The 26,995-nt window shown below is 40.6% G+C and overlaps 3 protein-coding genes across 9 annotated transcripts in view; 2 read left to right on the top strand and 1 right to left on the bottom strand.

Moving 5' to 3' along the window:
* The window catches only part of DENND4A (DENN domain containing 4A), a 54,330-nt gene extending 41,468 nt beyond the window's left edge, over nt 1–12,862 (top strand). For 6 of the 7 annotated variants that reach the window (XM_042875708.1, XM_042875709.1, XM_042875710.1 and 3 more), the window contains 12 exons: nt 729–1,813; nt 2,556–2,766; nt 3,765–3,859; nt 4,698–4,873; nt 4,980–5,126; nt 5,465–5,675; nt 5,903–6,157; nt 6,685–6,802; nt 6,987–7,013; nt 7,509–7,671; nt 8,823–8,887; nt 9,109–12,862. In XM_042875708.1, coding sequence (XP_042731642.1) covers nt 729–1,813; nt 2,556–2,766; nt 3,765–3,859; nt 4,698–4,873; nt 4,980–5,126; nt 5,465–5,675; nt 5,903–6,157; nt 6,685–6,802; nt 6,987–7,013; nt 7,509–7,671; nt 8,823–8,887; nt 9,109–9,245 — 2,690 coding nt within the window. In that variant the 3' untranslated portion in view covers nt 9,246–12,862. The remainder of the gene's footprint in view (nt 1–728; nt 1,814–2,555; nt 2,767–3,764; nt 3,860–4,697; nt 4,874–4,979; nt 5,127–5,464; nt 5,676–5,902; nt 6,158–6,684; nt 6,803–6,986; nt 7,014–7,508; nt 7,672–8,822; nt 8,888–9,108) is intronic. The other variant, XM_042875714.1, reaches the window with a different exon arrangement.
* A 1,218-nt stretch (nt 12,863–14,080) lies between these two features.
* SLC24A1 (solute carrier family 24 member 1) overlaps nt 14,081–26,995 on the bottom strand; it is a 14,459-nt gene continuing 1,544 nt past the window's right edge. The window contains 8 exon segments of the mRNA XM_042876009.1: nt 14,081–14,376; nt 15,100–15,266; nt 16,112–16,201; nt 16,560–16,760; nt 17,353–17,453; nt 19,003–19,095; nt 24,712–24,820; nt 25,826–25,885. Of these exon segments, the coding sequence (XP_042731943.1) occupies nt 14,127–14,376; nt 15,100–15,266; nt 16,112–16,201; nt 16,560–16,760; nt 17,353–17,453; nt 19,003–19,095; nt 24,712–24,820; nt 25,826–25,885 (1,071 nt within the window). The 3' untranslated portion in view covers nt 14,081–14,126.
* The window catches only part of INTS14 (integrator complex subunit 14), a 19,468-nt gene continuing 16,304 nt past the window's right edge, over nt 23,832–26,995 (top strand). Inside the window, exons 1-3 of the mRNA XM_042876011.1 lie at nt 23,832–23,933; nt 24,448–24,493; nt 25,354–25,508. The gene's annotated coding sequence lies outside the window, so the exon portion shown is untranslated. The remainder of the gene's footprint in view (nt 23,934–24,447; nt 24,494–25,353; nt 25,509–26,995) is intronic.

The following is a 26,995-nucleotide window of genomic DNA, read 5'->3' as shown; positions in this document are numbered from 1 at the left end:
CAGATTTATTGTTTGCCCTTTTTGCTTTGACTAACGTCTGCTTACAAGAAGAGGACTCTGCTGTTTGTTTTTTCTGCTATTTTTTCTTACAACCTCTAGCAACTACTGGATTGGTTCAGAATGTGAAAGATGTTCCTGTGCAGTATAGCTGAAAGAAACTTTTCAAGTCTCTAGTGATGTCAAATATGATTACTGTAATACTGTCATTTGAACTTGAAATACTGTAGCTGTTGTATAAACAGAGGCTTTTTGTCCTGCCAAAGCAACAGATTTCTTTGACAATAATTCCTGTTGTTGGTTCTATCTGTAATACATCAGGTTAGAAAATGTTTCATTTTTGCCATTTACTAGATACCTTTGCTGTTAGTGGCTTTCAGACCTCTTAATAACAGTGTACTTCTCCAGAAATGAGCTTAAATATATCTGAGACTTTTCTTGATGGTGCCTCTCTAAGTACGCTTGAGCTATATTATTTGTCTCCCTTTAAATGTGTTTTGTCATAAAGAGACAGAAAAGCAATGCTGAGATTTTTTTCTTTTTTAACTTAATGCATTTTAAAAGTCATAACCCTGGTGAACTCTGCTTTTCAATCACCACCACAGTACACGGTGAATCCCATCTCTTAATATTGTAACCTGCTTGAAAAATGAAGCAAATTTGCATTCTTTAGTAATGTTTAGTTTTCTTGTATAGGAGGAAATAAAGTGCTTTGTTCATCTGTTTTCCAGAGAGCTCTGTAGGATTGCTGTTTACATCACCTTTTGAAGATGCCAATGAAGCAGAAGTTATAAAAAGTAAATCCCTAAGAAAGAGACATAAAAGTGCAGCAGAACCTGATGTAAGGGAGATTCCCTGGGAGAGCAGGAACCGTAACCTGAGCGGAGATGGCTTAGTGGGACTCATCAATAGAATAAATCAGGAAGCAAACCCTGGGGAAATGGTTGAAAAACTGGGAGCTGATGCCAAAATCCTATCCAGTGCGTTACAGAAAAGCATAAGGCCAAAAACTCTTAATATCAGAACTTCTTCTTTAGGATCTAAGAGAGAAAGTCTGGAGAAAGAATCTAGTGATGAAGATGCAGCTTTTGACTGCAGTTTTACAGATAAAACAGAGTCTCCAGTTATCTTTGATCTGGAAGACTTGGATGCTGAGCCTGAAACGTCTACAACAGTGAAGACTTCCAATGAAAAATCTAGAAGACTGCAAAGAAAGAGCAGCTTTCCAGTGAAGCCAGTTGAAAAGACGGATGTTGAAACAGGATTTGATCCCCTGTCCCTGCTGGTTGCTGAGACAGAACAGCAGAAAGAAGATGAAGAAGAGGATGATGATAGAAGTGCTTCAACTCCATCTGCACGGCGAGATTTAGCTGAAGAAATAGTCATGTATATGAACAACATGAGCAGCCCTTTGTCAAGTCGTGCCCCAAGCATTGAGTTGCAGAAACCCTTTGATGACAGAAACGCTAATAAAAAGAGCCCAACAATAATCCAAGCTTGTAGGAGGTCCAGCCTTCCCCCAAACTCACCAAGGCCAACAAGTCTTATCAAATCCAAGAGTTATCACTCAAAAGCTGAAGAAAGGTCAAGAGACAGGCTTTGGTCCTCACCAGCTTATTCCCCACACAGTCCAGCAAAGGAGCAGGAGGCAACTGGTGCGCTTCCACTTGTGTCTTCCCCATCGTTCAACTTGGACACGCTGTTAACACCGAAGTTTGATGTTCTAAAAAGCAGCATGTTTTCTGCTGGAAAGGGGGTTGCAGAGAAGGCTAGCAAGTGGTACTCGAAATTTGCAATGTATGCTGCATCCTCAAAGGTAAATTTTCTGTCATTGCTCCTTGTTTTAGGTCTTGTGCAGAATAGAAAATGAATTTCATTTAAAGAAATGAAAAACTTTTGTGAGTCTTTAATCCCGGAATCCTATGTGGTGAATCCGCAGTTCAAATGACGCACCCTGGTAAATGCATTAAATTGTTTTAATTATGTTTAAATTGCCAGTGCCCTAATATTATTGTACTGATTCAAACAGTTATTCTATAGAAAGCATCAATGCATTTTAATTTTTTTTTATTCCTTAAGTAATTACTGAAGTGGTTGAAGGCTAGTTTTGCACTTATGTCATTTGGTTAGAATAATCCTTGCTGCTACCAACTCAAACCAAAAGTCATTTCATTCCCTTATTTTGGGAATGAAAACAGATGCAGTTTGCTGTTCTCTTGATGGGATTAAAACCAATCTGAGAATAATTAAATTGTATACATGACATCATAGACCTGTTCCTGCAACTGCTAGTAACTTTTTATGGCACAAATAAGAAAATATTGTAGGATTAAAATGTTTAAGTTTTCAATTAGGTTTTTTTGTTAGAAGAATCTTTACAAAAGACTTCTCACGTAGCACCTTGTTTCATGTTGGTTCTGAATACAGATCTGAACTGAATGACTTTCTGAAGAGGTAAATTCACGCCTTGACTTTGATGCAAATAAGTTGACACTTATTTTCAGAAATACTTTTGTTTTCCTTTCCTCTTCTCCATGGAATTTGTGTTCTTGTCTCAGGACCAAAATTCAGACCGCGCAAGTGTTTCATCGCTTGGAGCTCTGGACTCAGAATCTACTTCATTAACTGATGAGGATGTCTGCAATGACTTTGAAAGTGCTTCTCCTCAGGAGAATACTACATCAGAAATTAAGGGAATTGGCCTCAGCAGGACAAGCCTGGAAAGCTCAGCTTCTCATGATGGTTCATCAAAGCAATTTGACCAGTGTGGTAAGAGACAGCTCTTTGCACTGCATTTATTCATCTGAACATATTCCAGTTTTAGAAGCTCTTTTGTAATTTTTAGTTAGGGATCATCTTAGATATTAATCCTTTATGTGGGAGAAGTGTACTTTTCTCTTTCAACTTGGAAGCTCTTACTCATGTATGCATATCCATAGCTGTAGACGTTTTTAGTGTGGAACCTTGTCTGGGGTGTTTCCTGTAGAATAACTTGCAGAGTGACATCCTGGCCCTGAATAAGTATCTTGGTGCTGCAGCTGTGCAAACTAGATCATTCAGCCCCTTCACTGTTCTTGTAATCATCACGTTTTCTAGAAGTCATCAAGGCTGATCATCAGAGAGACTTCAAATGTATTTTTTCTGCAATGTAGAATTGGTAAACTTACATCCATTTCTGTAGTAATGTCTCTGTGAAGTAGTTTTAAGCATAATCAAGGTGAAAAGACGGGCTGCTTAAATTCCTCTACTTATCTCCTACGAAGTCATGTCCAGATTTAGCTCCCTACTCTGTGTCATGTGAGGAAACTGGAGAGGTGCAGCAGAGGTTGCTGTGATAGACAGGATTTTGGAATGTCCTGAGGCAGAGGGGAGCCTGTCTCATTTAGTGAGGCAAAAAGGAGACTCAGGGAGATGTGCAATCACAAGAAGCACCTCTTGCTCTTCTTCATTTTTCTATCCAAACAGAAAGGGTGGATATGAATTACTTAATCTGTAAACCTTGTTGCCAAGCTACCAACTGTAAAAGAAGAAAATTGAGCGTATGGAAATCCTCTGTTGGTAGTTTGCATTTTCACTGGTGTTGGTGCTGGGCAGATGGCAGCCTTATGGTCCGGCTTTGCATTTTTCTCTCTGAGCATATCTGACTTGCTGCTTCCATCACATGTTTTGCAACTGCAGTATTGTTTGACCAGAAAAACAGTTCACTAAAATTGCATATTCTGGAAAAATTAATACTTTGTGTGTTTTTATTTTTATTTCTTTACTAGGTTCTCTTTCCAAGTTTCCTTTACCTGACAAATCTGAGTTGATATCTTCTTGTAGTACCAGTAGTACCAGTGTGTTTCAGAACTACGCTATGGAGGTACGGGAGGATTTATCATTACAGTAAAGGCACATGTCTTTAAATATAAATGCTATCTAAATCTCCATTAAAGTTCAAATCTTAAAGCTAACCCTCACTGAAAGATAAGTATTTCTGTGACAGAGTAGATTTCAACTCTGAAGAGTTTGAGAACTGGATACCATTGAGGCCTAGGCATGTAAATCCCTTGCCCAGCTATATGTAAAAAGTGGAAAATAACAGCCTTAATTAGCTCCGTGCGTTTAGAAATGCAGAGTAGATAACTGGCTATTTCTCACCGGAGATTTGAGAAAGATAATTTTACTCTTTACTATTACAAATTTGTTTGCTTTTCATTTCAGTGGATGTGGGTTAATGACCAGTCACTTTCACTTTTCTTTTTTCTATTGTACTGGCAGTCACTCCAGGTAACGCATTGTTAATAAAAATATTGACTAAGTTACCCAGTCTGTCTTATTCTCAGAAGCCATAAAAGAGCCAACTAATCCACTTAGACTGGGATTTGGAACTACATCCATTAAATAAATATACCTTAGCTATTTGTTATAGTTGAACCAATCCGTCCAAATTTCTTTCTGCACGTCATACTTTCAGCTTTAATTTCAGTCATTTACCATATCAACTTCCAGCTGTTACAGCTTGGATTTTAGCTAATAATTGTTCTGAAATACATACACTTAAACCCAACTATTCCAACCTGAAGCAAGGGAATCTGTGGCTTGTATGCAAGTAATGAGCAGTATTTATCCAAGAGCAAGGATTTGGGCAATAGTTCTGTTTTAAGTGCTTTGTAACAGAATTCCACATTCTCCAAACTTACTTCATCTGCTGCATGCAGGTCCTTATCTCAAGCTGTTCACGATGCCGAACTTGTGACTGTTTGGTTCATGACGAGGAAATCATGGCGGGTTGGACAGCAGATGATTCAAATCTCAATACCACCTGTCCTTTCTGTGGCAATTTATTTCTGCCTTTTTTAAGCATAGAAATCAGAGATCTTCGACGACCTGGACGGTAATAATGTTTGAATTTTCTCAGTTTTGAATGATCAGCATTTCTGTTTCTTGGGGTTTTTGTTTGTTTTTGGCTTTTTTAGACAATGCTTTTTCTCTCCCTGCAGCTATTTTCTGAAGTCCAGTCCATCTACAGAAAACATACAGTTTCCATCACTTTATTCAAATCCAAGTGGAAAGTCCTGTAACACTGCAGCTCCTGCTGGCCTAACTACATCTCTAATGTCTGTTCAAGAGGATATACATTCAGATAGGTAAACCCGTGTGTTCTTTGTCTTTTTACATGGGAATTACTTGGGTTCTTTTAGGTTCAGCATGGTGTTCAGTTTCATCTGTGATATAAAAATTCATGTAGGTGTCTGTAATTCTGCGAATTTTATGAACTCTTTTAGGATATTTGTGTCTATTAGCAGTGCAAAAGGGAGAAAAACTTTCTCTGTAGCATGGGTGAGTACAGTGGCTGAGAGGAGAATTTGCAGTGTGAGATTAATTATGTACTCAGCTCTGTTGTATGAGCTTTCTAGCTTTTCTGCTTGTTTCAGTATTTGTTTAAGCACTCAGGAAAACATAATTATTTTTTTTTTTCCCCTAGCAATTCTAAGCAGAGTGACAATACTTGTGCCAGAAGTATCCAGATCCCCTCAGGAAGAAGACAAAATACTTCTGGGTCAGAATGTGCAAGTCACCCTGTAGCAAGGAGTATCAGTACTTTTGGTCCATTGGAGGAAGATGAGAAGGAAAACCAGATGATCAACCATATCATTCCTACTGGTAGCCTGCCTGCTACTTTGCAAGGACCAACGGTGTGTAGTTTTTCTACCTTAAATGTTGTTGTATAGAGTGTGCGATAGATTCCAAAAATGTAGAAGTATTAAATAAGAAAACAGAACTTGCAGTCCAAAGTTACCAGAAATAGTAGGTTTTCTTATTTTAAGCTAATGTTTGTAACTCTTAGAAAACAAAAGCATTTTTAAGACACTGTCAAGATAGTTACATTCCAATTAATGGCATTTTTCCTTTCTTACCTTAGGATCCCTTGGGCCTAGACTGGCGCTTACCTAGCCCTGATCCTATAACTGTTCCTTACCTCAGTCCACTAGTAGTATGGAAAGAGCTTGAGAGCTTACTTGAAAACGAAGGAGATCATGCAATAACAGTGGCAGACTTTGTAGATCATCATCCTATTGTCTTCTGGAATTTGGTATGGTACTTCAGGCGCTTGGACTTGCCTAGCAACTTACCAGGATTAATACTGTCTTCTGAGCACTGTAATAAAAATTCAAAGGTATGGAATCAGAAACTATTGATTTGTGAGGGATGTTTGTTTTCCCACACAGGAAGAAATCATTAGTTGTCAAAGTACTTCTCAGGAACGTGCCTTGCAGTGTACTGGGCCCGATCCTGTGTTTGTGAAGTGTTTGTTGGCTGAGGGGAAATATGCATAGCTACAGAACCTGCACTCAGCAGTACTCATGTGGGATGAAGTGTTCAGTTCTTACCAATCACACTGCAGTTTGTGATCTAAAGTTACAAAAAAGATACTTTTCTGATGGGTTTTATGGCAGTTTTGTGGCAAGTCAAGCAGTGGGAGGAGAAGGGGGCTGTGATTTGAAGAGTGTGGGAGGATGCACAAAATACTTGCTGTATGTCACTGACATTCTGTTCAGTTCTGGCTTTTCCTGTTAACCTGATTTTACAGCAGTTTTAACTAAAGGAAAAAAAAGCTTGTAGATTTGAAAATATTTTAAATATGAAAGTCTTCTGTCATTGTTTTGTAATAAAGTATCTTCATGTATATATTTTCCTGCTCAGATTCCCAGAAACTGTATGTCAGAGGACAGTAAATATGTTCTTATTCAGATGCTGTGGGATAACATGAAATTGCATCAAGATCCAAGACAGCCTCTGTATATTCTGTGGAATGCTCAGAGTAAGCTTTTTTTCTTATGGGGGTCTTTCTTGTTTGCTTTTCTTTAGTGTGTATTTTTGTTTAATTGTTTTTTTAGATCAGTTTTCATTTTGTGCAACTTCAGAATGTCTTGAAAAAAAATTTCTGGATGGTTCATGCAAGATATGTGACTGATTTTTTGATGATACTACTTCTTGTCTTGCAGGTCAAAATCGCACTCTTTTGTTTGAGAGTGAGTGTTCAGTTTGGTGTTACTGTTCTGAGTTTGTGACATGTCTCGGGAGGGATGCTGGTTGTGTATTTAGCAGCAAACTGCTTGAACAAGTTCAGTTCTGCAGCATATCTTTCAAATCATTGACCATTATCACAAGTGGCTTTTTCTTCACCGGGAGGGGAAGAATAAAGGGAATGTATTTCAGTGATGCACTGAACTTACATTGACATTTCATCCTTTTTTTTTTTTTTTTTTTTTTTTTTTGGAGTTGCTTACAATGAATTTTGTTGCCACTGTTGGATCACATGCCTGGAAATGTGCCTCACAACCCATCACAGCTACTGAGTTTTCTTTGATATGCTTTTTTTTGTTGTTGTTGCTATTTTGTGTGAATGTTTGTTGTTCTTCAGTACGTATATGCCAATGTTTTCACAGTTCTGTAGCATCCCACCATTTTTAAACACCTTTCTACACAAATATGTTCATTCTTACAGTGTTTCTAATGTTTTTCAGCCCAGAAGTATCCAATGGTCCATTTGTTGCAAAAAGATGATGACTCTTTTAATCAGGAACTCTTGAGAAGTATGGTGAAGAGTATTAAGATGAATGATGTGTACGGACCAATGAGCCAAATATTGGAAAGACTGAACAAATGGCCACATATTAAAAGACAGAGGTGAGAGTTGAAACATGCCATTCTGGAGCAAGTTAGGACAGCAGTGAGGCTAATGCAGTATTAGCATTTTCAGTTTGGTTTTTTTTTCCTTTTAAAGAAAGGCTTCAGTTTTCCAGTAGTATTCTGAAGTTTTTACTCAATCTGGTAAATGCTTCTCAGTTTTTTTCTCTGCTCTACAGCCACTTCTCTTACATCTGAATGATGGTAGATGAAATTGGAAGTATGTGTATTTTGCCACTAAATGTTACGTACTTACAGATTATATTAATTACAGTTTAAAAAAGAAGCAACCAATGCCACCTCCACTTACTCCAACAGTGCATTTACTGGGGGCGGAGGGTGTTTAAGTTCTCAACTTCAAGAAGAAGGAGAACTGAGAGGATAGGTTAAGTCTTTTATTATTTAGGAAGCTTTTATCTGATAGCAGTGGAAATTATTTCTCTGTGAATTTGTATTTCTTGCCTGGATTTACTGATTTATTTTTTCTTTTAATAGAAAGATATGGCAGTCTTTTCAATAGCTGGAGTTGTTCCAAGGTGTTTATTTGGTTGTATGCTTTCCTGCGTTTCTATGCTACCATGAAAAAGCAAACTCCTTACCTGTGACATATGGTAGAATTTGGCCAAGAATAAGCTACCTGTGGGCTGTGGGGAGAGAAGTGTGTGATGTAGTCACATAGCTTCATTTATTTATGAATCCAGGAAAAAGAAGTAAAATAAAGGCTCACGATAACATTGCAGCGCTGCATTCCTCCCTTGAGAGGAAAGACTAATGAGGATTGAGAAGCAGGGGCAGATGAATACTTGTTAAGCTGGTGCTCTTTTGGTTGAATCACTGGTATGTTGAGTGCCGAAGTGCATCACTCTGGGGCCTGTTACAACACCCCCTCCTCTGGTGGGAGTTGTATCAAGGACCTACCCAAGCAATGTCCATATCTGGGGAGTACAGAGCATTCTCCAAAGGTCAACACTGACAACGTTTTGGAGGTGATGAAAGGGGAGTGATGTTCAAGATTATTAAAGATTATTCTAATCTTTAGATTAGAATTAGAACTTAGATTATTCTAATCTTTAAATATTCAGTCTATTCTTAGTATAGTTAATTTTTTTTAATTGTAACTAGCATATAAATAAACTTTTTCACAATTTCAGGAGCCTGTATAGAGAAATACTGTTTCTTTCTCTTGTTGCCCTGGGAAGAGATAACATTGATATAGGTAAGTCTTATTATTTACTGATATGAGCACTGACAGTGTATGAACCAGTGTATGTATGTACATTTCAACTTCAAAAAGCATAGTTTTAGATGCGTGTCATTCTACAGTAAATACTGGGTCCTTTTTGTTGCTGTTTACTGCTGATGAACATATTAATTGTCATTATGTTTGCATTGTGGTTTCAAGCAAGATATGTAGGGATTGTTCTTCTGTTTCTGCAGATGCTTTTGACAGAGAGTATAAAATGGCCTATGATCGTCTGACAGCTAATCAAGTGAAGAATACACATAATTGTGATAGACCACCAAGTACTGGAGTGATGGAATGCAGAAAGATCTTTGGAGAACCATATCTTTAAATGTACCTAGATGAAAAGCAGTGACATACCTGTGTAAAATAACCACTTTGGTCAAAAGGAACATCTCAGTCTTCAGTGTTTGAGAATGTATGTACGAATGTACCACAGCAGCAGGCCTTGGAAAAATGGGGCTTGTCTACAATTGTGGCAATGGACAGAGTGAGAAACGGGCCAAATATTATTTCCTTGTCCCTAGCCTTTATGCAAATCAGTGTATAGAAAGGAAGAATCTAAAGAGAATTGTCTAACTTAGGACAACATATTACATTTCCCTTATTAAAATATATATATAAAACAGGTGGGCAGAAACAATGCACTGAAACTAACGCGAGCTAAGTAAATTCTTCAGAATTTATTGTTTACATAGAATATTCATGATGTTATGAAGAGCATACAAAGTTGTATTATACATATTTTAAATTGTTTATAGTAAGTTGATATTTTTTTATTTTTTTTAATTACTGGAGTGAATTTTAAATGGACTTGCTGCATAAGCAATACATTGCTTATTTGTTTTGCAGGACACTGCTATTTATAGTAACTTGTCCAGTTACTTTTGAAGAGTGATTTGTTCTTTAAAGCAGAGTAGAAAACGTAAACCTTCACCTAGACAGTATGCTAGATACAGGATTTCTCTCATGCACACGTGGGAAACGTATTGCCACAGCAATCAGCAGGAAGGTATGGTGAAAAAAGCTCTACTAACACTGATATATCTCTGTAAAAACACTCTGTAGGAATCTCTTCCTCTCCCATTTCCCTCACTCCCTGCTTCATAGAGAGTCTGTAGCATATTGAAGAGTCCAGCAGATGATTTTAAGGTGTCAGTGCATCTCAGCAGTTGACATTTGCTACGTGACCTCATTACAGATGTTATACAAAACAAGTGACAGCATTCAAGTTCTTCATAAAAATGCAGTATCTTGATGGATGTGTTTGAAACACACTAAATCTGGTGAGCGCATAATGCTAATCCAAAGCTCTTAACTTTTCTGAAGTAGGTAGAACAACCTTGCTACAGGGAAAATGCGGGGAGTGTAACTTATTGAGGCATATTGTGAATAGTAAAGTGTAATTTGAATGTCTTGTCTTTGTTTCACACCAAAACAGCTTTTTTGTTTCTCTATGAAGAACAACACTATGTCAGTCCTTGTGGTGCAGTCATGGCTTTTGAAGTGCATTTTCTTGTTTGAGAATGTTCGAAAAACATTTCACTCTTAGTCACATAGCAGCTCCACACTAGAAAGCAGGCTACATTGATGATATCAGAAGTCCTATATGGGGGTGGGAAAAGAGCCATTGAATCCTATAAATGCCCTAAACAAATTAAGCAAGGCTTTAACAAACACCTTGTTTTCTTTAGTCTTCGTGGTTCCCCAATTCTTATTGGTTGTTCCCTTTGTAATGCTTCTAAATATTCACTTGTTCCATTACATTATAGGCTTTATGTGTCTGCTTACCAGCAGAATCTTTTTTAGAAAAATCTTTTTAGTTTGCAAGCGTAGTAAAACAGCAATATTAGATAGCTAGAAAGGAGATGAACTTTAAAGTTCACATTTACTTTACTAAATAAATAGTGAGCCTCTTAGAGGCTTGAATGAGAAGTAGTGCTCTTGTACTGCTCTCTGTAACCTCTTCCCAGTCCGCTGTAAAACAGTAATACAATGCTGTCCTAAGGATAAAGGATTTAAAGTTTTTAGAGCTGCAGGTATATGCTGATGCTAATTGCAAGATGCATCTTCATGTAAACACGATCTTGCTGGATACAACTGTCACTGGGTAATTCCTCTTGTCTATTCTGCTGCTAACTGTGTAGCTGAGGGTTTTGGGTTTTGAAGTTTCCCTCACCCTGATGTGGAGCTAGCAATGTTACACTTAGCAACATTTTTCATGTTTAATTTATTTTAACAGTTTGTGAAGCTCTCATTCATGCTGTCACACTTGTAAAATATTCCTCATGCATGAGCCATTGCTACTTTTTCACCCAAGTACGCTTTAAACTCTGTCAGTGTAGGGTGAACATGTACCTGCTTCGTTCTTAACTATTGTGAAAAATAGCAGATTATTTTATAACATATTCATCATAAGTACCTGTTAGTGTGCATGTATGCTCTGCTCTGTACAGTATCTACACTGTATTTACCAGGTAAAAGTAGTGTATATAGATTCATACCTATTTGTGATGTGTACAGCGTAGTGCTCCAAGCTCTTTGCAGTTCTGTTCCCCACATCATTCACCACTTGGGGCGGCCACTGTTTTGTAGGACCTTCAAGCCATGAAGGAAGGCAAGTGCTTTTTCCAGAGCTGCTGTTTTGTGTTAGAGGTACTGAGCTATGAAGCAAGCTTCACACTTTCTATTTCAGTCTGGCAGGAGCAGCTGAGCCTTGTCTCTAACAGCCCCTCGTGTCACAGGACGTTATGCTGCGTGCGCCTGCGCAGGGATAGATGCAGCACTTGTAATTTGGCCCACATCCTCCCTTTAGTCCCAGCTTAGTTTTAAGTATTTCCAACAGTCTTTAAGGTTTATAAAGCCAACCAGTTTGCCACTTCATTCAGATGTCAGCAGTCCTGTCAGTATTATCAGAAGAGTCTATACTGTATCGTGAAGAGGACTTGTACGTGCGTCATTAGAACAATCTTGCATCCTCAGAGTGGCACTCCCAAAGCATTGCTTTATTTGGGTGTGCTTTTAAATTAGCATATCATGTAGTGTTCCATCAAGTGAAATCATTATACTGAATGAATTGCTTCATAAAGTCTGTTGCAAGTCAGTCCACTGTAGAAACATTATCAGAAGATGTAGCTGGAGTAGTGTTACACCCTAAGGGGGAAGTTATCCTCATTCATGTCATAATGATGTTCAAAATGTAGGCCATGAGTGGATAATTTTTAGGCCTCGTACAGTTCAACATTGAAACAGTTTACAAATCTCGCTGTCCTTTATTAGAAAAGCAATTTGAGTATATTTTCCAATACAGCAAAGATGGATAAATATTTGAGACATATTTTCAATTTAAAATTTTGTATGAACTGAATTTTCTCCTTTTGTGTACAAAATAATGCTTCTGTCAGAACCTTAAACAAAGGTTTTACATTTGCAGTGCAATATGTATTTTGCTTTACTTATGGTTCCACTGGAATAAGTATTGGAGATGAAATAGTGAAATGTGAATAGAAATGGTGCTGTTCCTCTGACACTGCTGGTTCCCATTTTGAGGCAGTTTGCTGTTGGCACACTTACAGCCTGATGGATTAGACTTCCACTGACCAGTTAAGCAATTTGTACCCCAAGGAAGAGGCAATTCCTGCATATGAAATCTTCATATGCAAAATGGGAGATGCAAGTAGTAATAATAGAGAAGGGGATTTCTGGATAGTATTTCACTGCAATTTGAAAATGGTACTTTGTTAGTCTGCAAGCAGCACTTTTAAATGAATGGTTGTAGATTTGTAAATATGTAATGTTTAATTTTTATTTACCAAAAATACAGTATGTTGTATGTTTGCTTCGGTTTGTAGTTCCTTTAAAATATGCAAGTCAGTGTACACAACGTCAGAATTTTTTTGTCTCATCCAAAAGAGTTTTACAGTGAGTCAATAAAAATCTTAAAATCTTTCTGGTTATTTTCATTAACGTTTTATTAGCTGGATTAGAATGACAGAAGTGTCTGCAGCTCAGCTACATTCTTTGCTCGCAGGAGGCATTTTTAACAATAAACATTTTGGGTTTGTTGATTGTTGATGTGGCATTTTCCATAGTGACCATCTAGAAGACAGTGCTAACAGCAAGAGTTAGTGCTGGAAAGAGTGGTGTGCGAGCTTCAGAGATGAGTCAACTCTTCTTTACCTCCCTCTTGTAGCATGTCTGGTTTCTGGTTTAGCTTTTACAAGTGGCACTATTCTAAGGGAGATCCACTCGTTCTCTTTACAGTAACATGTCAATCCATGTAATATGCTAGCATTAGTTGTGCTTACTGATGTTACTGCATGAGATCACAATTTGAACTCTATCTGTATGCCTTCTTTTAGGATTGCTGTGCAACTCTCAAATCCTGTTGTCATCTGCATGCTGAAATAGCTTTTACTGCTTTGCTTGTTCCTTGAAAGGCTCAGTGTTATGTCTCCAGTAGTCTTAAGAGGACCAGCAAGAAGGACCCCTTCAGGTGTGCATCACATGTTTTGTATTCACTGTCTCAGATGTACGTGTAGAGTCTCAGTTGTTTTATCAGATGCTTTATTGTAGCTTTCACTGAAAGGATGAAAATGACCTCTGCAGAAGGAAGTAATGACAAAGTAGCTACAAGCCTCAGGAACTGTTGTGCTCTGAAGCACTTACTGCTTTTATACAATTTGAGGGAATTCACTTCTGAGATGGAGAATGTGTCCATACAGATCTTTGGAGCAGAACAGTTCTGTAAGGGCAAGCCATGAAGGTGTGATTCTGTTCCCACCAACTGAAGATCATTGATCTCAGTGAGTTTGAGCAGTTGATTGCATAAATCTGTGTGATCCTGAAAGTATTACTAAAATGTGTATAAAGGTTCTATGCTTAAAATCAGTTCCATTAACATAAGCTCAGCCACACTGAACACCTAATGTATCTTTATCATGCCATTACAGGAATGCCTGAAGCTGCACAGTATTTGGTACTGGCCCCTTCAGTGCCTGGTCTTTTTCTTTTCCTAAGGAAAAACGGCAACAGTAGAAGCAGAGAAACCACTCGAGATTATTTTATTATTTTTTTTAAGTATGTCAAAGATACTTTCATCTCAGGAAGTTGGTTATAACTTGGGTTGCTCTGATTGATCAGAACAACAGCTACCTTGAACTGCTTTTGATTTTTAGATGTATGCCTTAACAGACGTTGCAGCACCCAGATGTCACACAGATACTGGGCATGATATTATCCTGTCTTCTAACATCACACTGATGATCAAAAATACAAAGTAGAGAGCAAACATAGTGAGCCCTAGTATTTTGTTCATTTTCCATTTACATAAAGCAATTGAGATGATAACAAATAGAAGCATGAGAAAAAGCAGAACGATAGCACAAAACAAACCATTACTACTGACTGCAACAGGACTGAATCCGTTGAAGACTGAATATAGAAACCAAGGAACTGGCAAACTGCAAGGAAAGGAAAAGTAATTGAAATAAATGCTTGAAGGCAGTTCATTTTCTGCATTATAAATAAGCAATTTTTCTAAACTCTTACAGGAAAAAATGCATAGCTGCATTCTGTGTAACTCAGCATAAATCTAAAATTGATGTTGTTGGTGTGGAAAAATTGCATTTGGATAATGCTTGTACTGTCATAATGCGATACAATAGTCTAAAAGGGTTTTCAAAATAATAACTGAATTAAGTGTCTCAGCATGCTCTCAAAAAGGAGAAGGTTCTGATGCTTTATTGATGAAAGATACAGGCGCAGATACAGAGCCTTGGCTGCAGAGAATCTGAATGCCTCTGAGTGACCGGATGAGTATTCAGCCTGTAAATCTTCAGTGTTGGCCTAAGAGGAGTAGCATTTTGTCCCAGAAAATCAGTTTCCTGTTGACTCAGAACTTAGGGAAGACGATAGTGCCATTTCATACTGTGCACTGTTATTTTAAGCTGCAGAACAATGCCTTGAATGAGGTGCAACTTAATACTCATTCTGCACTGGGTTGCTAAAATCTATCTTTCCTGGTTTGGTTAAATTTTCTAAGAAGAAATAGGTGTAACTGGTGGTCTGACTGTCCTTCAGTTAGGTGCAGATGAAATGAAATTAACTGAAACATTTCTTCAGTTTAAAAACCATGTTTTGTCTTTTGGAAGAACTGCATCTTTCAGCATGGAACTAATACTCACCCAACAGTGATATCGAAGATATTGCTGCCTACAGAACTGGAGACAGCCATGTCACCTAAGCCTTTCCGTGCAACAATGACACTGGTGATAAGGTCAGGGATCGACGTTCCTGCTGCCAGTATGGTTAACCCCATAATTTCCTCTGATATCCCAATTGTTTCACCAACCTAATAGAACAGCAACAAAGTAAATTAGGGCTGTTCATTTTGGAGCACAGAATGTAGTCTCACTGCCTTCTAGGTTTTGTGCCATATTTGAATTGAAATATTTTTCATTCCCTTAGCCCTTTTCATTTGTGGTAGCATGTTGTGTAGGATGAAAAACTAAATTTAAGTTAGTTAAGTTAGTTTGTTAACCTCAGATTTGTTCCATACTATACGTCACAGTGATCATCTGATCACAGTTTTACCAAGGCCAAGCAAGGTGAAGTCAGTTACAGCCTAACACGTTCTTGTGTCCTACATTTGCCTCTTCTGCTTGTATTTCATTTTTCCTTTTACAAATTTAACATCAGCTCTGCGTGGAAAATCTTAGCAATTAACCATGTTGTGGATGTGCAATGAGCCACTTGATACGAAGTGTGGGTCTGAATCTACAAGGCACAAACTTCTATTGCCGGGGCTCCAAGTGCGTATTCAGGCAGTTGGAGTTGAAATTACTTAACAGCTTCTAGAACCTGTGTTATCCTGGAACTGTAATTAGAGAAGGGGTAATTTTGTTCCACACACTTTCATTTATCAATTAAAAGTATTAAGGTAAATTTTGATGGCACTTTTCCTTTCACTGATGCTCATCTTCCCTTAGAAGCTTTTCAAAGAAAACCTTTTGTCAAATCAAAAAGAGTGAAACTGAGAATTCCCTTTTGGATTCTGACAAAAAGTTTCTACTGTTTTGATGGATGACTGCAGCTGCAATTCATCAGGTAAAATGCCCCAGCGACAATCCGCTCCTTATCTTAACATCTACTTGTTCTGAAATGATCTTGTTTGCAGATGGAAAATAAATCCCTCACCTGATGAGCCCACCACACCATGAGGTAAGAGAATGCTGCAATCCAGATGATGGACCCGAAAAATGTGATGACAAAGAATTTTTTTGAATCCTGTTAAAATCAAGTTTGAAAATAAAAACATGAAGTTTCAGGAAGGTTAACAATCCTCGGTGAAAACTGTTCACACGGAGTGCTGTAATCAACTGTTTGATATAGAACTTGGTCTTTGTGGGTTTTTTGACAACTTTATTAGATGACCAACTGTTGCTAGTTGTTAATTACTTTAATTAAGTCTCTGGAACTATGCTACAGCTGGGGCTTCTTTTCTACTCTCTGCAGCATTAACAGTGATTAATGTATAAGACTCTTGACGTGGAAAAACAGAATGGGGGATTCTTGCTAAGAAGTCTTTAGCTTAAATATGAGCTAAAGATACAAATATGGTAGCAGAAGAAAAACGGATTCTTACTGGGTTTCTGACATCAGGTATCGTGCTCCACAGAGGGAAGACAATGGGAAAGAGGAAGAGGTAAATTGCTTGTTTTTTCCTGGTTTCTGGCCATTCAAGAGATAATGGTTCATCGTTTTCTTCATCATCTGTGCTGTCATCATCACTGTCATCTTCACTGTCAGAGCTGCTGTCTTCTGAGTTATCGCTGTCTGAAGGGGGCTGTAGGTCAGGAAGAAAAAAAGCAATATGCTTCACTCCAACAAGGAGCTGTGCAGCACTTATTCCCCATGACCGTACTGTGGCTGAGGGCAGCCAGAGCCCGCATCTTGTTACTCTGGCACAAAATCCAGGTCTACCCTATTTTGGTGCAGGTGCCTGTCTTGTGATCCTGTTAACTATTTTGTATAAGTCAACTAGAATGAACTCTTGGAGTTTTAACACAAGTAGAAGATTGGCTGTCTTTGACAACCTTTCCTCATCAAAGCAACCACATTACAGAATTGGAAGGGGGGATGAGGGAAATAAAGCACAACAACATGCTGATGACCAGACTGATTCACTTTCCCTTGTCCTGGAGTTGCCTTCTGACCTCATTGGAGTCAACTGAGGAGAAAATATTATACAGGAACAGCTGGTGTCATGTTTTAGGCCAAGGTTGTCTTCGGTCATAAGCCTGAACCTCTAAAACAACTCCTTATGTTACTTCATCACTACACACACAGTCTACTTAAAGTTGCTAATTATGAGAAACATGCTGGGTTTTACCCCAGAAGCCCTGAGCTCTTATTGCCTATGATCCGTTATTTCATACCTGCCCATCCTGTGGTGTGTTCTCCTTCTGTTTGTCTTTGCTGGGTTCAGAGTCACTGGCAGGAGTTACCTGGATGGGCTTCTGTGGTGCCTGCTTCTCTTCTGCAAAAAGTGGTAAGAAGGAGCAGTGATTTTAGTCATGTTAGCGTGATCACCTTTATCTGCGGGTGAGTTAGTTTGTGCCAGAAGCATGAAATACTTCATGCTGAACCTAGGCCAATGGCTGATGCTTTGTGTTTGTCATCCTTGCCTATTGTGAATCACTGTTCTTAAAAGGAGGTAGAAGCTGGTCCACCTGCTGCAGGTGGTCTTAGGAGCATCAAGGTATTGCTCTGAAACTGCTCTAAGAGGCACATATGCAGTAACAGGGGAATGATAATTATCTGATCTCTGCCTGGTTGTTATTGGCTTCGGTCTGGATTCTGAAGCCTTTAGTAGAGCTGTTCTCTAAAGCCAGAAGGATATAAAGCTTTACTCCCCTTTGTTTCTAGTAGAGCACAGCCCCCTCCAGGGAACACTTTGAGGCTTCTGAGAAACGACAGCTATGTGCTACCAGACGTTAATCCCCAGTCATCTGATACGTACTCAAATGCAAATAGAGAAGTACTGATGCATACAGGAAAAAATCTGCAATGTTCTCTGTGCTGTTCTCATGTTAACCTGTGTTAATCACATTATCCTCAGAATTCTACCTGGTTGGGGAATTACAGGGTATTTTATGCTGAGCTGGGTAAGTTGATCCAGTGTCTCTCACAACTCCACTAAGGAGCAAGTTTAGAGGGAGTTTCTCAGAAACGTATTTTCATGTGTGTTTGGGATTTCTGGAGCAAGGTCTTACAAGAGTAGACATGGAATTCTTTCAGCCAAAGTGGCAGCACCTATTGATGATGCACAGCCCTGTCCGTGCATCAGATAGTTCTGTGGAAGGTGTCAAAGAATGGAAGTTCATGGTCAATGAAGTCAATGTGGTGTCGGTAGTCTGCATGAGAATTTGTCTCTTAATATCTTCCTCAAGTTTGTTTTCACTCTCATGGATGATGCTCAGCGTTGTTAGGTACACAGGTGACTCATTGCAGCAGTGTGCTTGTGGAGGTGGGACCTTCCACATAACCGTTATTGTTTGCTTTTTCTTTTTCCAAATCACCAACAGCACAGGTCTGTGGTGTAGCATAGGCCAGCTGCTGCCTCCAAACTACTCAAAGTCTGTCTATCAGCAGTGAAATAGTAAGAACTATTCAAAGGGAGGACGTACAGGCACTAAGGGTGGTTTTAGAGAATATCAGTGTGGCTTTTCTCTGAGGAGGAATCTTCTGTACTGTTCTGCAGCTGTGCCAAATTTCTAGGCTAAAAGGAAAGTACTTTGGTTTAAAGAACACATCTACCAAAGATGAGCAGCACAGCAACTTCCAAGTACTTTCTGTTTGAATCCTACCCCAAGAGCTACTTGTCCTGTAGGAATGGCTTTTACTGCCCACTGTTATTGTATATTGATTGATTTCTGCTGCATTATTACAGCAGCCACCTGTGACCAGCAGTAACAGAAAAATCTGTGTCATACTGTAGTATTTCTTTGCCAGCCCCTGGGTGCTCAATGCTGTGAATGCATGGGATTTCAGTGCAAAACAAAGCAAATGGTATTGACTCTTCTTGCACTCACCTTCTGGTTTTGTTCCTTGCCCAGCCTGAGAGTCAGTCTTGACCTTGGCTATTTTACTCAGGATTTCAACCCTGTCTTTAAATTTTGCTGTGAATGAGAAAGATGCACTGTCAGCTATGGGAGAACAGGAGCAGTTTTGATGCAATATCATTTTGTTCCCAAAGGACAGCTGATTTTGTTCATGCTAGATTACGTGCACACTAAAAACGGATACCACCTTTGTGCCACATAGCTTTACTGTGCTGCTGCTGATGACCTGATTGTGAGGAAAATTGAAAACCTTTTATCTTCTTCATGATATTTCAAAGTATATGTGAATGTCATCCCTGCCAGTGAGACTCTCCAGAACTTAATCTAAGTTTATGGTATCTGGTTTCAAGGCGGTCCAGGCTATCCTGAAAAGGACCAACTTCACCGGTGCTGTGTCCCACTCTGTATTTCTGGCCCTGATGAGGACTTTTCCTGCTGCAGCCAATGCTGCGCTCAGCTGAGCTGCTTTATTATAGTTTTACAAGGAACTCTGAAACTGTCTCTGTTTACCTGTGCAGCCTGCTGTAGGGAGCCTGCTTTGCAGAGGAGTTGGACTCGATGTTCTCTACAGGTTCCTTTCAACTCCTACAATTCTGTGAATCTGTGATTCTGTCTCTATAGTTTGATGTTGCACTCAAGTGTCTTAATTCCTACTCTTGCTGAAAATGAGCCAGTCCCCAGCTCAGAGGAAAGCTTTGCTTTGCTCTGAGCTTTATCCTCTTCTCAGCTGCCTGCCCAGTGACCAAGCAGATGGAAGCAGATGGTCACAGGTTTTGTGTGTGGATGTGGCTACCAGAAATCGGCTGTGTTCTGCCTCGCTTGTGCATGGGGCTGTAAATTAATTTCCTCTGGAAGTTTTATTGCACTGACTTAATCTCCTGTACTGTTGACTGGGCAACCAGAATGTGCTGTTGTTGCTTGCCTCAAGGGCATGGCTCTGTCACTTTATGATGATGTGAGATGGAGCTCATCGAAATAGCAGCTCTAAGCCATGTGGGCAGGTCAAGTTCTGAGCTGAACCTTGTGGAAAAACTGTGGATTTCAGACATGTCCAATAATTGTCCCTGGCTCTGACATTAAGGTCTCTGGAGATGAGTCCTAGTCTGGTGCGATTCCCATTATCATCTGAGAAGCATTTTTCAGTAGGTGAGCAGCTAGAGAGGGGAAATGATAAACTCTCCTCCTAGGAAAAGCTGCTGGGACTGAGGAGCCCAGCTCTCCCTTCCACTTGCTACTCTTGAAGCCTATAGAGGGGATGTGAAGCTTTGTTTTCCCCCTCCTACTGCTGCTAAGCACAAGCACTCTCACCTACACAAGGCAGTGAGGTGACTTTCTGCTTGCAGATTCCTTGAACTGCTGGCACCCACTCCTCTATTCAGCTTTTCCTAGAAGCTGCCACAAAAGCTCCTGTCAAGGTCAGAGTGGTCAGGCCCAGCCTGCAGGAGATTACACAAACCCCAGCTGCTGGTTCCTGCCCTCACCTGGGCACAGGCTGTGAGCACCGACCCAAGCAGAGCCTGTGACCCTCCATGTTAGGGATAAACAGCTTAGGCCCAGGGCGCTATCCAGTTCTCATCAGATCAGCCTCATTTAAAAAGGTGTTAATGCCTCTGACACACATTCTGTGCAGGATGTATTGAAACTGGAGGAAGAGATGGCTGTAAGCCGCCAGATCTGCAGGTCAGCTTGGCAGAGGGGTAGCTGTCAGCTCAGCTCCTGCCAGTGCTGGGGATTAGCTCAGCCGAGCAGGGCAGCATGCTACTGCAACAACCATGGGTCCTGTTGTGGCCAAGCACTTGTTTCTGAGGGCAGTGCCCGTGGTCCTGTGGGCTGTGTGTGTGTCAGTGCAGTCACTTGGCTTGACTTCAACACTGGGTATTGTCAGCTTCCAGGAACTTGCACAGGGGGCTGTCTCTTTGAGTTCCATGAAGTTTGCACTGTGTGGTTCCCAGTCCGCTCAGCTGCTGCACCAGTGGGTCTCCAGCTGTCTTTTTGTTGCTGTCTTTTTCTTACTGCTTTTTAAGCATTCATTCTGCTGGAAACTCTGCCAGCTGGTCTGAGAGTGCCTTGCACAGGGCATGGCTACATCCAGAAGCACCGAGATGGCCCTCAGGCAAGCTTACTCCATGGAACAACTGCATCCAGGCTGTGCTTGGCGTTGCAGGTGAGCTTCTGCCTTGGGTCCAGCTCTGGTATTTAGCTCATTCTTTGGTTCTGGTATTTAGCCCATCAGGACTAACTTACACTATGAGCAATGGGGAGGATTTTTTAAAATATGACCTAAACCTGAGGGACATGAGAGTTCTGCTATCCTGAAAGTGCAAGTAAAAAGGATCTCGTGATTATTTTTGGTCCTTTTCTCCTTCTTAACACAAGTGATTGATTGCTAAAGATGCAACTGCGGCTGCATGACTGCCTCCCGTCTTTGAGCTGAGCTCTGGCCTGCAGCACTGCTTGCTGCTTTATTCTGGTCTGATTTCCAAAATTAATAGCTCTTTAACTGGGACATAGTGAGGGTAGGCAGCTGTGATAACCTTGCTGCTGGATCCTTTGCCTTCATATAAAAGTAAAATCAGATTTGTCCTCTGTCTGTATGACTAGAGCGCAAAGAATAACCTCATGGTAAAACATGGGGTTCAGAAATGATTCCTTGGTCTTCCAAAAATCTTTGCTGCCTTTAACTCCTCAGCAGTTCCCTCTGGTGTCTAGCTTGGGAGATCTTGAAAAGGCCTCATACTGTGCTTCTACATAGCGTCTGAGAAAGTGAGGAAAAGTCTAAAGTTGCTAGAAGTTCCTCATTTTAAGAAAGGTAGTCTGAAAAGATGGGCTTCTGCCAAAAATACACTTCAGAATGCAGTGTAAGTGTTCAAACTTCTAAAGCACCTAGTCAGTTAAAATGCCTCGTCTCCTCCAGACACAGAAAAAGACTTAAATTATGATCCTTTCTTAATACCAAATAAATAAAGAAAGAAAAATCAAACATTAATTAATCCATTGTTCAAGTGAGAAATTCTGTTTCAGAAGGGGTGTTGAACCAGGGACAGCGAAACAAAGTTTGTATTTCAGACTTTACTTCATCTCTAAGATCCTCGACTCTGTAAGTTGGTTTGGCAGGCCTGGTGCTGTCAGTCTGACACAAACTTCAGAGCTCTGGCTGCTTTGAAACAGCTTCTGTGCAGCCGAAGTACAAGGCAACTGCAGCATAAGGAAGGAAACCCCCCAGAGATCCTACCTGCACTAGGTTAAGTCAGGAACTGCTGAGAGATGGTTGGCAATCTTTTGTAGAGTTCTTTAGTGTAGCCTCTAAGTGCATGATGCTATAGGCTTTGGCAAGAAGCAACAAGGATCCTTGAGGATACGGACTTCTTTGGGGTTGTTTTTATGCTGCAACCTAATTACAGGTAGTGCTGTGTGTGCTGCAAAAAAGAAGGACTTTATGGGTGGGAACCAGTTGTCCTGAGGATACTGAAGGGCAGCAGTGATATTAAATCCAAGGCTGGGTTTGCAGCTGTAAAACGCCTTGGTAGGCTCACATCCTTTTCAGTTACCCTGGGGAAATCTCTTCATCTTTTTGGCAGGGATCCTCAAAGCACTTCAGTGGCTCAGTCAGAACTGATTCTTTTTCTCCAGGCTACCTTTTCTTTAGTTATGAATCTACCAGGGCAAGGAGCGTCTCCTGCACAATACAAAGTACCTGGAACTCTGGGTCTTTGATTTCAAGTGCTGTGCTGTTGTAATATCAATAATTTTCTTCACAATTATCTTTTCCAAGGTGCTGTTTCTGCTCCAGCAGCGCTGAGTAGAACAGGCACGCACCAAGAGCAGAGGTTAACTCTGCGTCATTATTATAGCAAAGAGTCTAAGGAATAACAACCTTCTGGAGAGACTGAAAGCCATCCTCACTGTTGCCCTTAGACTTGCCTAAGTGTGTAAGATCACACTCCCATCTAGTGGCTGCGGCACACAGACAGGAACTCGAAGTCTGCCTGAATAAAAGCAAAGGCAAAGCTCTCCTTCAAAGACAACATCCCAGCCGCCCCTTAGTCACAGTTATCCATTCTTACAGACTGTGGTAACGAAAAGCCCCCACCATGTGCTCTGTGCTGAGCTGCTTGGGGCAGCGCTGCGGTTCTCTCCTTGGCCTGGGCCCGCAGGATTCCTGCTGGGAGTCCCACAAAACTGAGGACACCAGCCTGTACAAAGGCATGCAGAGGTGCAAAAAGGATGAGGAGTCAGAAGTTCTCTTGGTGGCAGCAGTCCCTCAGGTCTGGCACTGCACGATGCTGAATCAAGTGGCATGTCTCTCATAGATTTCTGGTTTTGTCCATGTGCTGCTGATACAATATTCTGTGGGGAGCAGGAAGCACTACAGCAAACCCTGATGAATTTAGCTCTTGTTAGGCTATGGTTAGTAATTTGATGGGTGCTATTACTAAAAGTTTGTCGAAGGGAACGCTTACTTGTCTTGTTGTCCTTATAAAGCCTCTTTAGTTCCCTCAATCAGTTTGTGCTGCTGGGATTTTGATCTGGAGAGTCCTTTTTGTAACCTCACTGATAGACAGGAGAGGTGTTTATCTGCTTAGCTTCAATCTCCCTTTGAATGGACAAATGATAATCTCTTTAGAACAAGTAGGGCAGTGGAGGGGCAAGGCATGTGCTGAGCTAGGAAGGAAAAATCTTTTAAAAAAAAAAAAAGCTTCTCTTTTTTGTTTTTAAACTTTCTTTAGAATTTCTTGGAAAATGAAACAAGGCAGAGTATTAGAAAATTGTGTTCAAAGGCACACACATCTCTGGAGATGTGGCTTCCTGCAACCTGTACTGTTTAGAAGGTGTGAAATAGTCCTGAGCTCCAACCTTTAGGCCCTGTGGAGTTGGCCCACTGCCTGCAAAGTACTGTGAGTAACAACACAGGATGGTTTGGATTGGTTGGAAAGGACCTTAAAGATCACCCAGTTCCATTCTCTGTTCTGAGGGCAAGGATGCCTTTCACTTACCTTTGGTCAAATACTGGAACAGGCTTCTTACAGAGGTGGGCAATGCCCCATGCCTGTCAGCATTCAAGAGATGTTTGGACAATGCCCTCGTTGATATGCTTTGACTTCTGGCTAGCCCTGAAGAAATTATTCAGTTGGACCAGATGATCTTTAAAGGTTCCTTCCACCTGAACTACTCTATTCTATTCTACTTAATCACATTCTGAAACAGGGTACAGTTTGCTATGGCAGTGATAATGCAATGTGGTGTTGCAGGTGGGCGTTTAGAAGTCCTCAGAAGCGGTCCAAGTCACACACAAGTTACTTTAACCATCATAATTGGAACCTGCTGTGTGTTTTAAACTTCACCTGGGATTTTAATCACCATCAGAAAGATAATTTTTCAAGATTTTGACTACTTTTTCCTCTTCTTCAGGTTTATGCCTTGTGAGGGACTTGTGTACAGCTGAGGAAATGCACAGGTAAGGGGCATGTGAATTTCCCAATTTTAAATGAGGCTGATATGTTGAGCCAACCCTTTCCTGAAGGGCTGTCAGATAGAAAGCCCAGATAGAAAGCTGATTCCACCTCTCTATGTTCAGTGATGCTGCCTTCCACCAGCAAAAGACATGCCTCCATTAAGCTGCTCTGTGATAAAGGTTCCAAGATGAAGCCTCTCACAGGTGGAGCATTCACTCACCTCCTGCCAGGGGGTCCAGTGTGTGGATCATGAGTTGGAAGATGGTGCTGCGCATTTGAGAGTTGTGCAGGGAGGCCGAGCTGCTGCCTCGCTGTAAGGCTGTTGTTGGCTATGGAAAGGTACAACGCAACAATCAGTAGCAATTTCCTCCTCCAAGCATCTTCACTGTTGGTCCCCTCTGCACAGGGGAAGCATTCATACAGAGGCTGATCTCCCCAGTGCACCTTGGATTTCAGATACCATCTGCATGCAGGTTCACAGGATGGCTGTTGGTACCAGCTGCTCATAGCAAGATACATGCTCCTGAGATAATGGGCCAGGCTGTCCTTTGATGCAGTGAGTTTTCATTGACTCAACATCAGTGCAATGTTATGATTGTAATAAAGTATGCAGTGATTTTAGTCATAATTAATAGTAATAATTGATAATAGTAGATTTGTATGCTGCTCCAAGGTACACTACAGTGGTTTCAAATGTCCTAACTTAAATTGAAGGCTCTCAAGCTCTGTTTTTACTGTCAATACTACAGTCCTAATGAGCTTTTGACTGAACATTAATTAGTACAGGTAGGTTAAAGGCATAGAGGAACAAATAGCATCCCCATGAGGAAGCTAACACCTGTTTTGTTATGTACATGTGCAGCCAATGGATCACTGAATGCAGTGACTGGCCAGCCAAGGAAGGACAAAGTGGCAGGAATTCAATCAGGAGCAGAGCAATTGGCTCTCTTGCTATAGGGAAGAACAGACACTACCTCTGCCCTGGGAGCCTGGGAGGAAAATCAGCCATGAAAGCAGGTAAGAAAAGCTATGATCTGAATTCTCCTCTGTCTGTTTCACCCTGTTTAAAATGTAGTACTAACAGCACTCTGCTAGTCAATTACCACTTGGGCAGTCTGTCTCTTAGTTGTTTTAAAATTCCTTTGAGGACCCAACTCAGCCAGGTGTCTTCTTAATCAAACTGTGAGTACTGTGCCAAGAACTGCTGGTTCTTTGCATGAAATAGGATTTAGTCCAGGTTTCTTGACACAGAAGACAACACTGTTGTTCAAAGCCTGACACAGGGAGGGGTTCAAAATATGACTTATAATCCTGGCTAAGTTGCCTAGACCTACCTGCAGCTTCTTCCCATCTGCTGGCATTGTTCCATCCTCTGCAGCTGCCACGCTGCTTTTCTGTGTATAAAAAAGAATGAAAACCTTTGAATGCCATTACCACTTCACCTGCTCTTATGGGATCTATGGGTCGCTCTTCAGACTAATGTCTGAATTGAAGGTGGCACAATCAAAAGAAACGACTATGCACGAATACTACTGAAAGTGCCAAAGCCGTGTGTTTTCCCTAAACCAACACAGCCTCTGAGGGAAGTGGGATTCTGCCTGCAACCACTCAGTGAGGATGTAGCTATCCAGAAACAGAAATGTTCCTCTACCTCCTGTTCCTTGTAGATGTACACAGCCACAGATTTCATCCCCAAACATCTGCATCCTGACTTATCTTCTTTCAAAGGCAGAGTGAAAACAGAAAGATGTGTCGTCTTCCAGTGATTAGCATTACTTTCCATAAAAGTACTTTATTTTCCCCAGGGGTTATTTCCAGCAGCAGTATGTCATGCCATTATATCCTAATGTGAATTCTTTGTAGGCTTAAAAGGCAAAAATTTTGTTTTTCCTTTGAGTCTAAAGGGATGGGCTTATGTCTTTACGATTGGTGATAGACAGTGGTGCAGCACGGCTGTGGGCTTTAAGGACTCCAAGCCATGAACCCTGGCTGGAAGGCAGACTAACAGGAGGGAAAAAAGACTCTTAATTTTGTGTGCCTTCAATTATCTTTACCGCTTTTCCTTCCTTTCCTTAATTCGTTAAATTATATGAAGAGAGTGCCAAGACCAGAAGGGACAAAACATGTTTGAATGCCAGTGAGACACATCTGAATGGTAAAGCGTGCCAGTGCCAGAGAACAGCTTTGAATCTAACAGTCTGCTCCACATCTGGCAGTAGTACAGCCAAGAGAATTAAGTGGCAGCAGGAGAAGGAGGAACGGCTGAGGGGGAGGAATTGAACAGGCAGACTCAGATTCCAAGTGCTCTGGCCCACACGTCCTGACCAGATCTACCAGATTGAAAGGGTAACTGGCTCTGGCAACAGCCTTCACATGCTGTCCTTTTGTAGGCAATCGTGTCTTCCTTCAAAAGATGGTGAGCAAAGGGCCCTGGTCTCAAACTTTGAGAAAGTAATTACAGCCACAGACCTTCTTGTCTGTGCACCAGGAGCATAAAGAATTGT

This window comes from Lagopus leucura, unplaced genomic scaffold (assembly GCF_019238085.1).
Source record: "Lagopus leucura isolate 7727_CA_CO unplaced genomic scaffold, USGS_WTPT01 Super-Scaffold_100015, whole genome shotgun sequence".
In the NCBI taxonomy this organism is placed as follows: Eukaryota; Metazoa; Chordata; class Aves; order Galliformes; family Phasianidae; genus Lagopus; species Lagopus leucura.
Note: the sequence above shows the minus strand (reverse complement) of the source record. Positions and strands in the feature narration are given on the sequence as shown.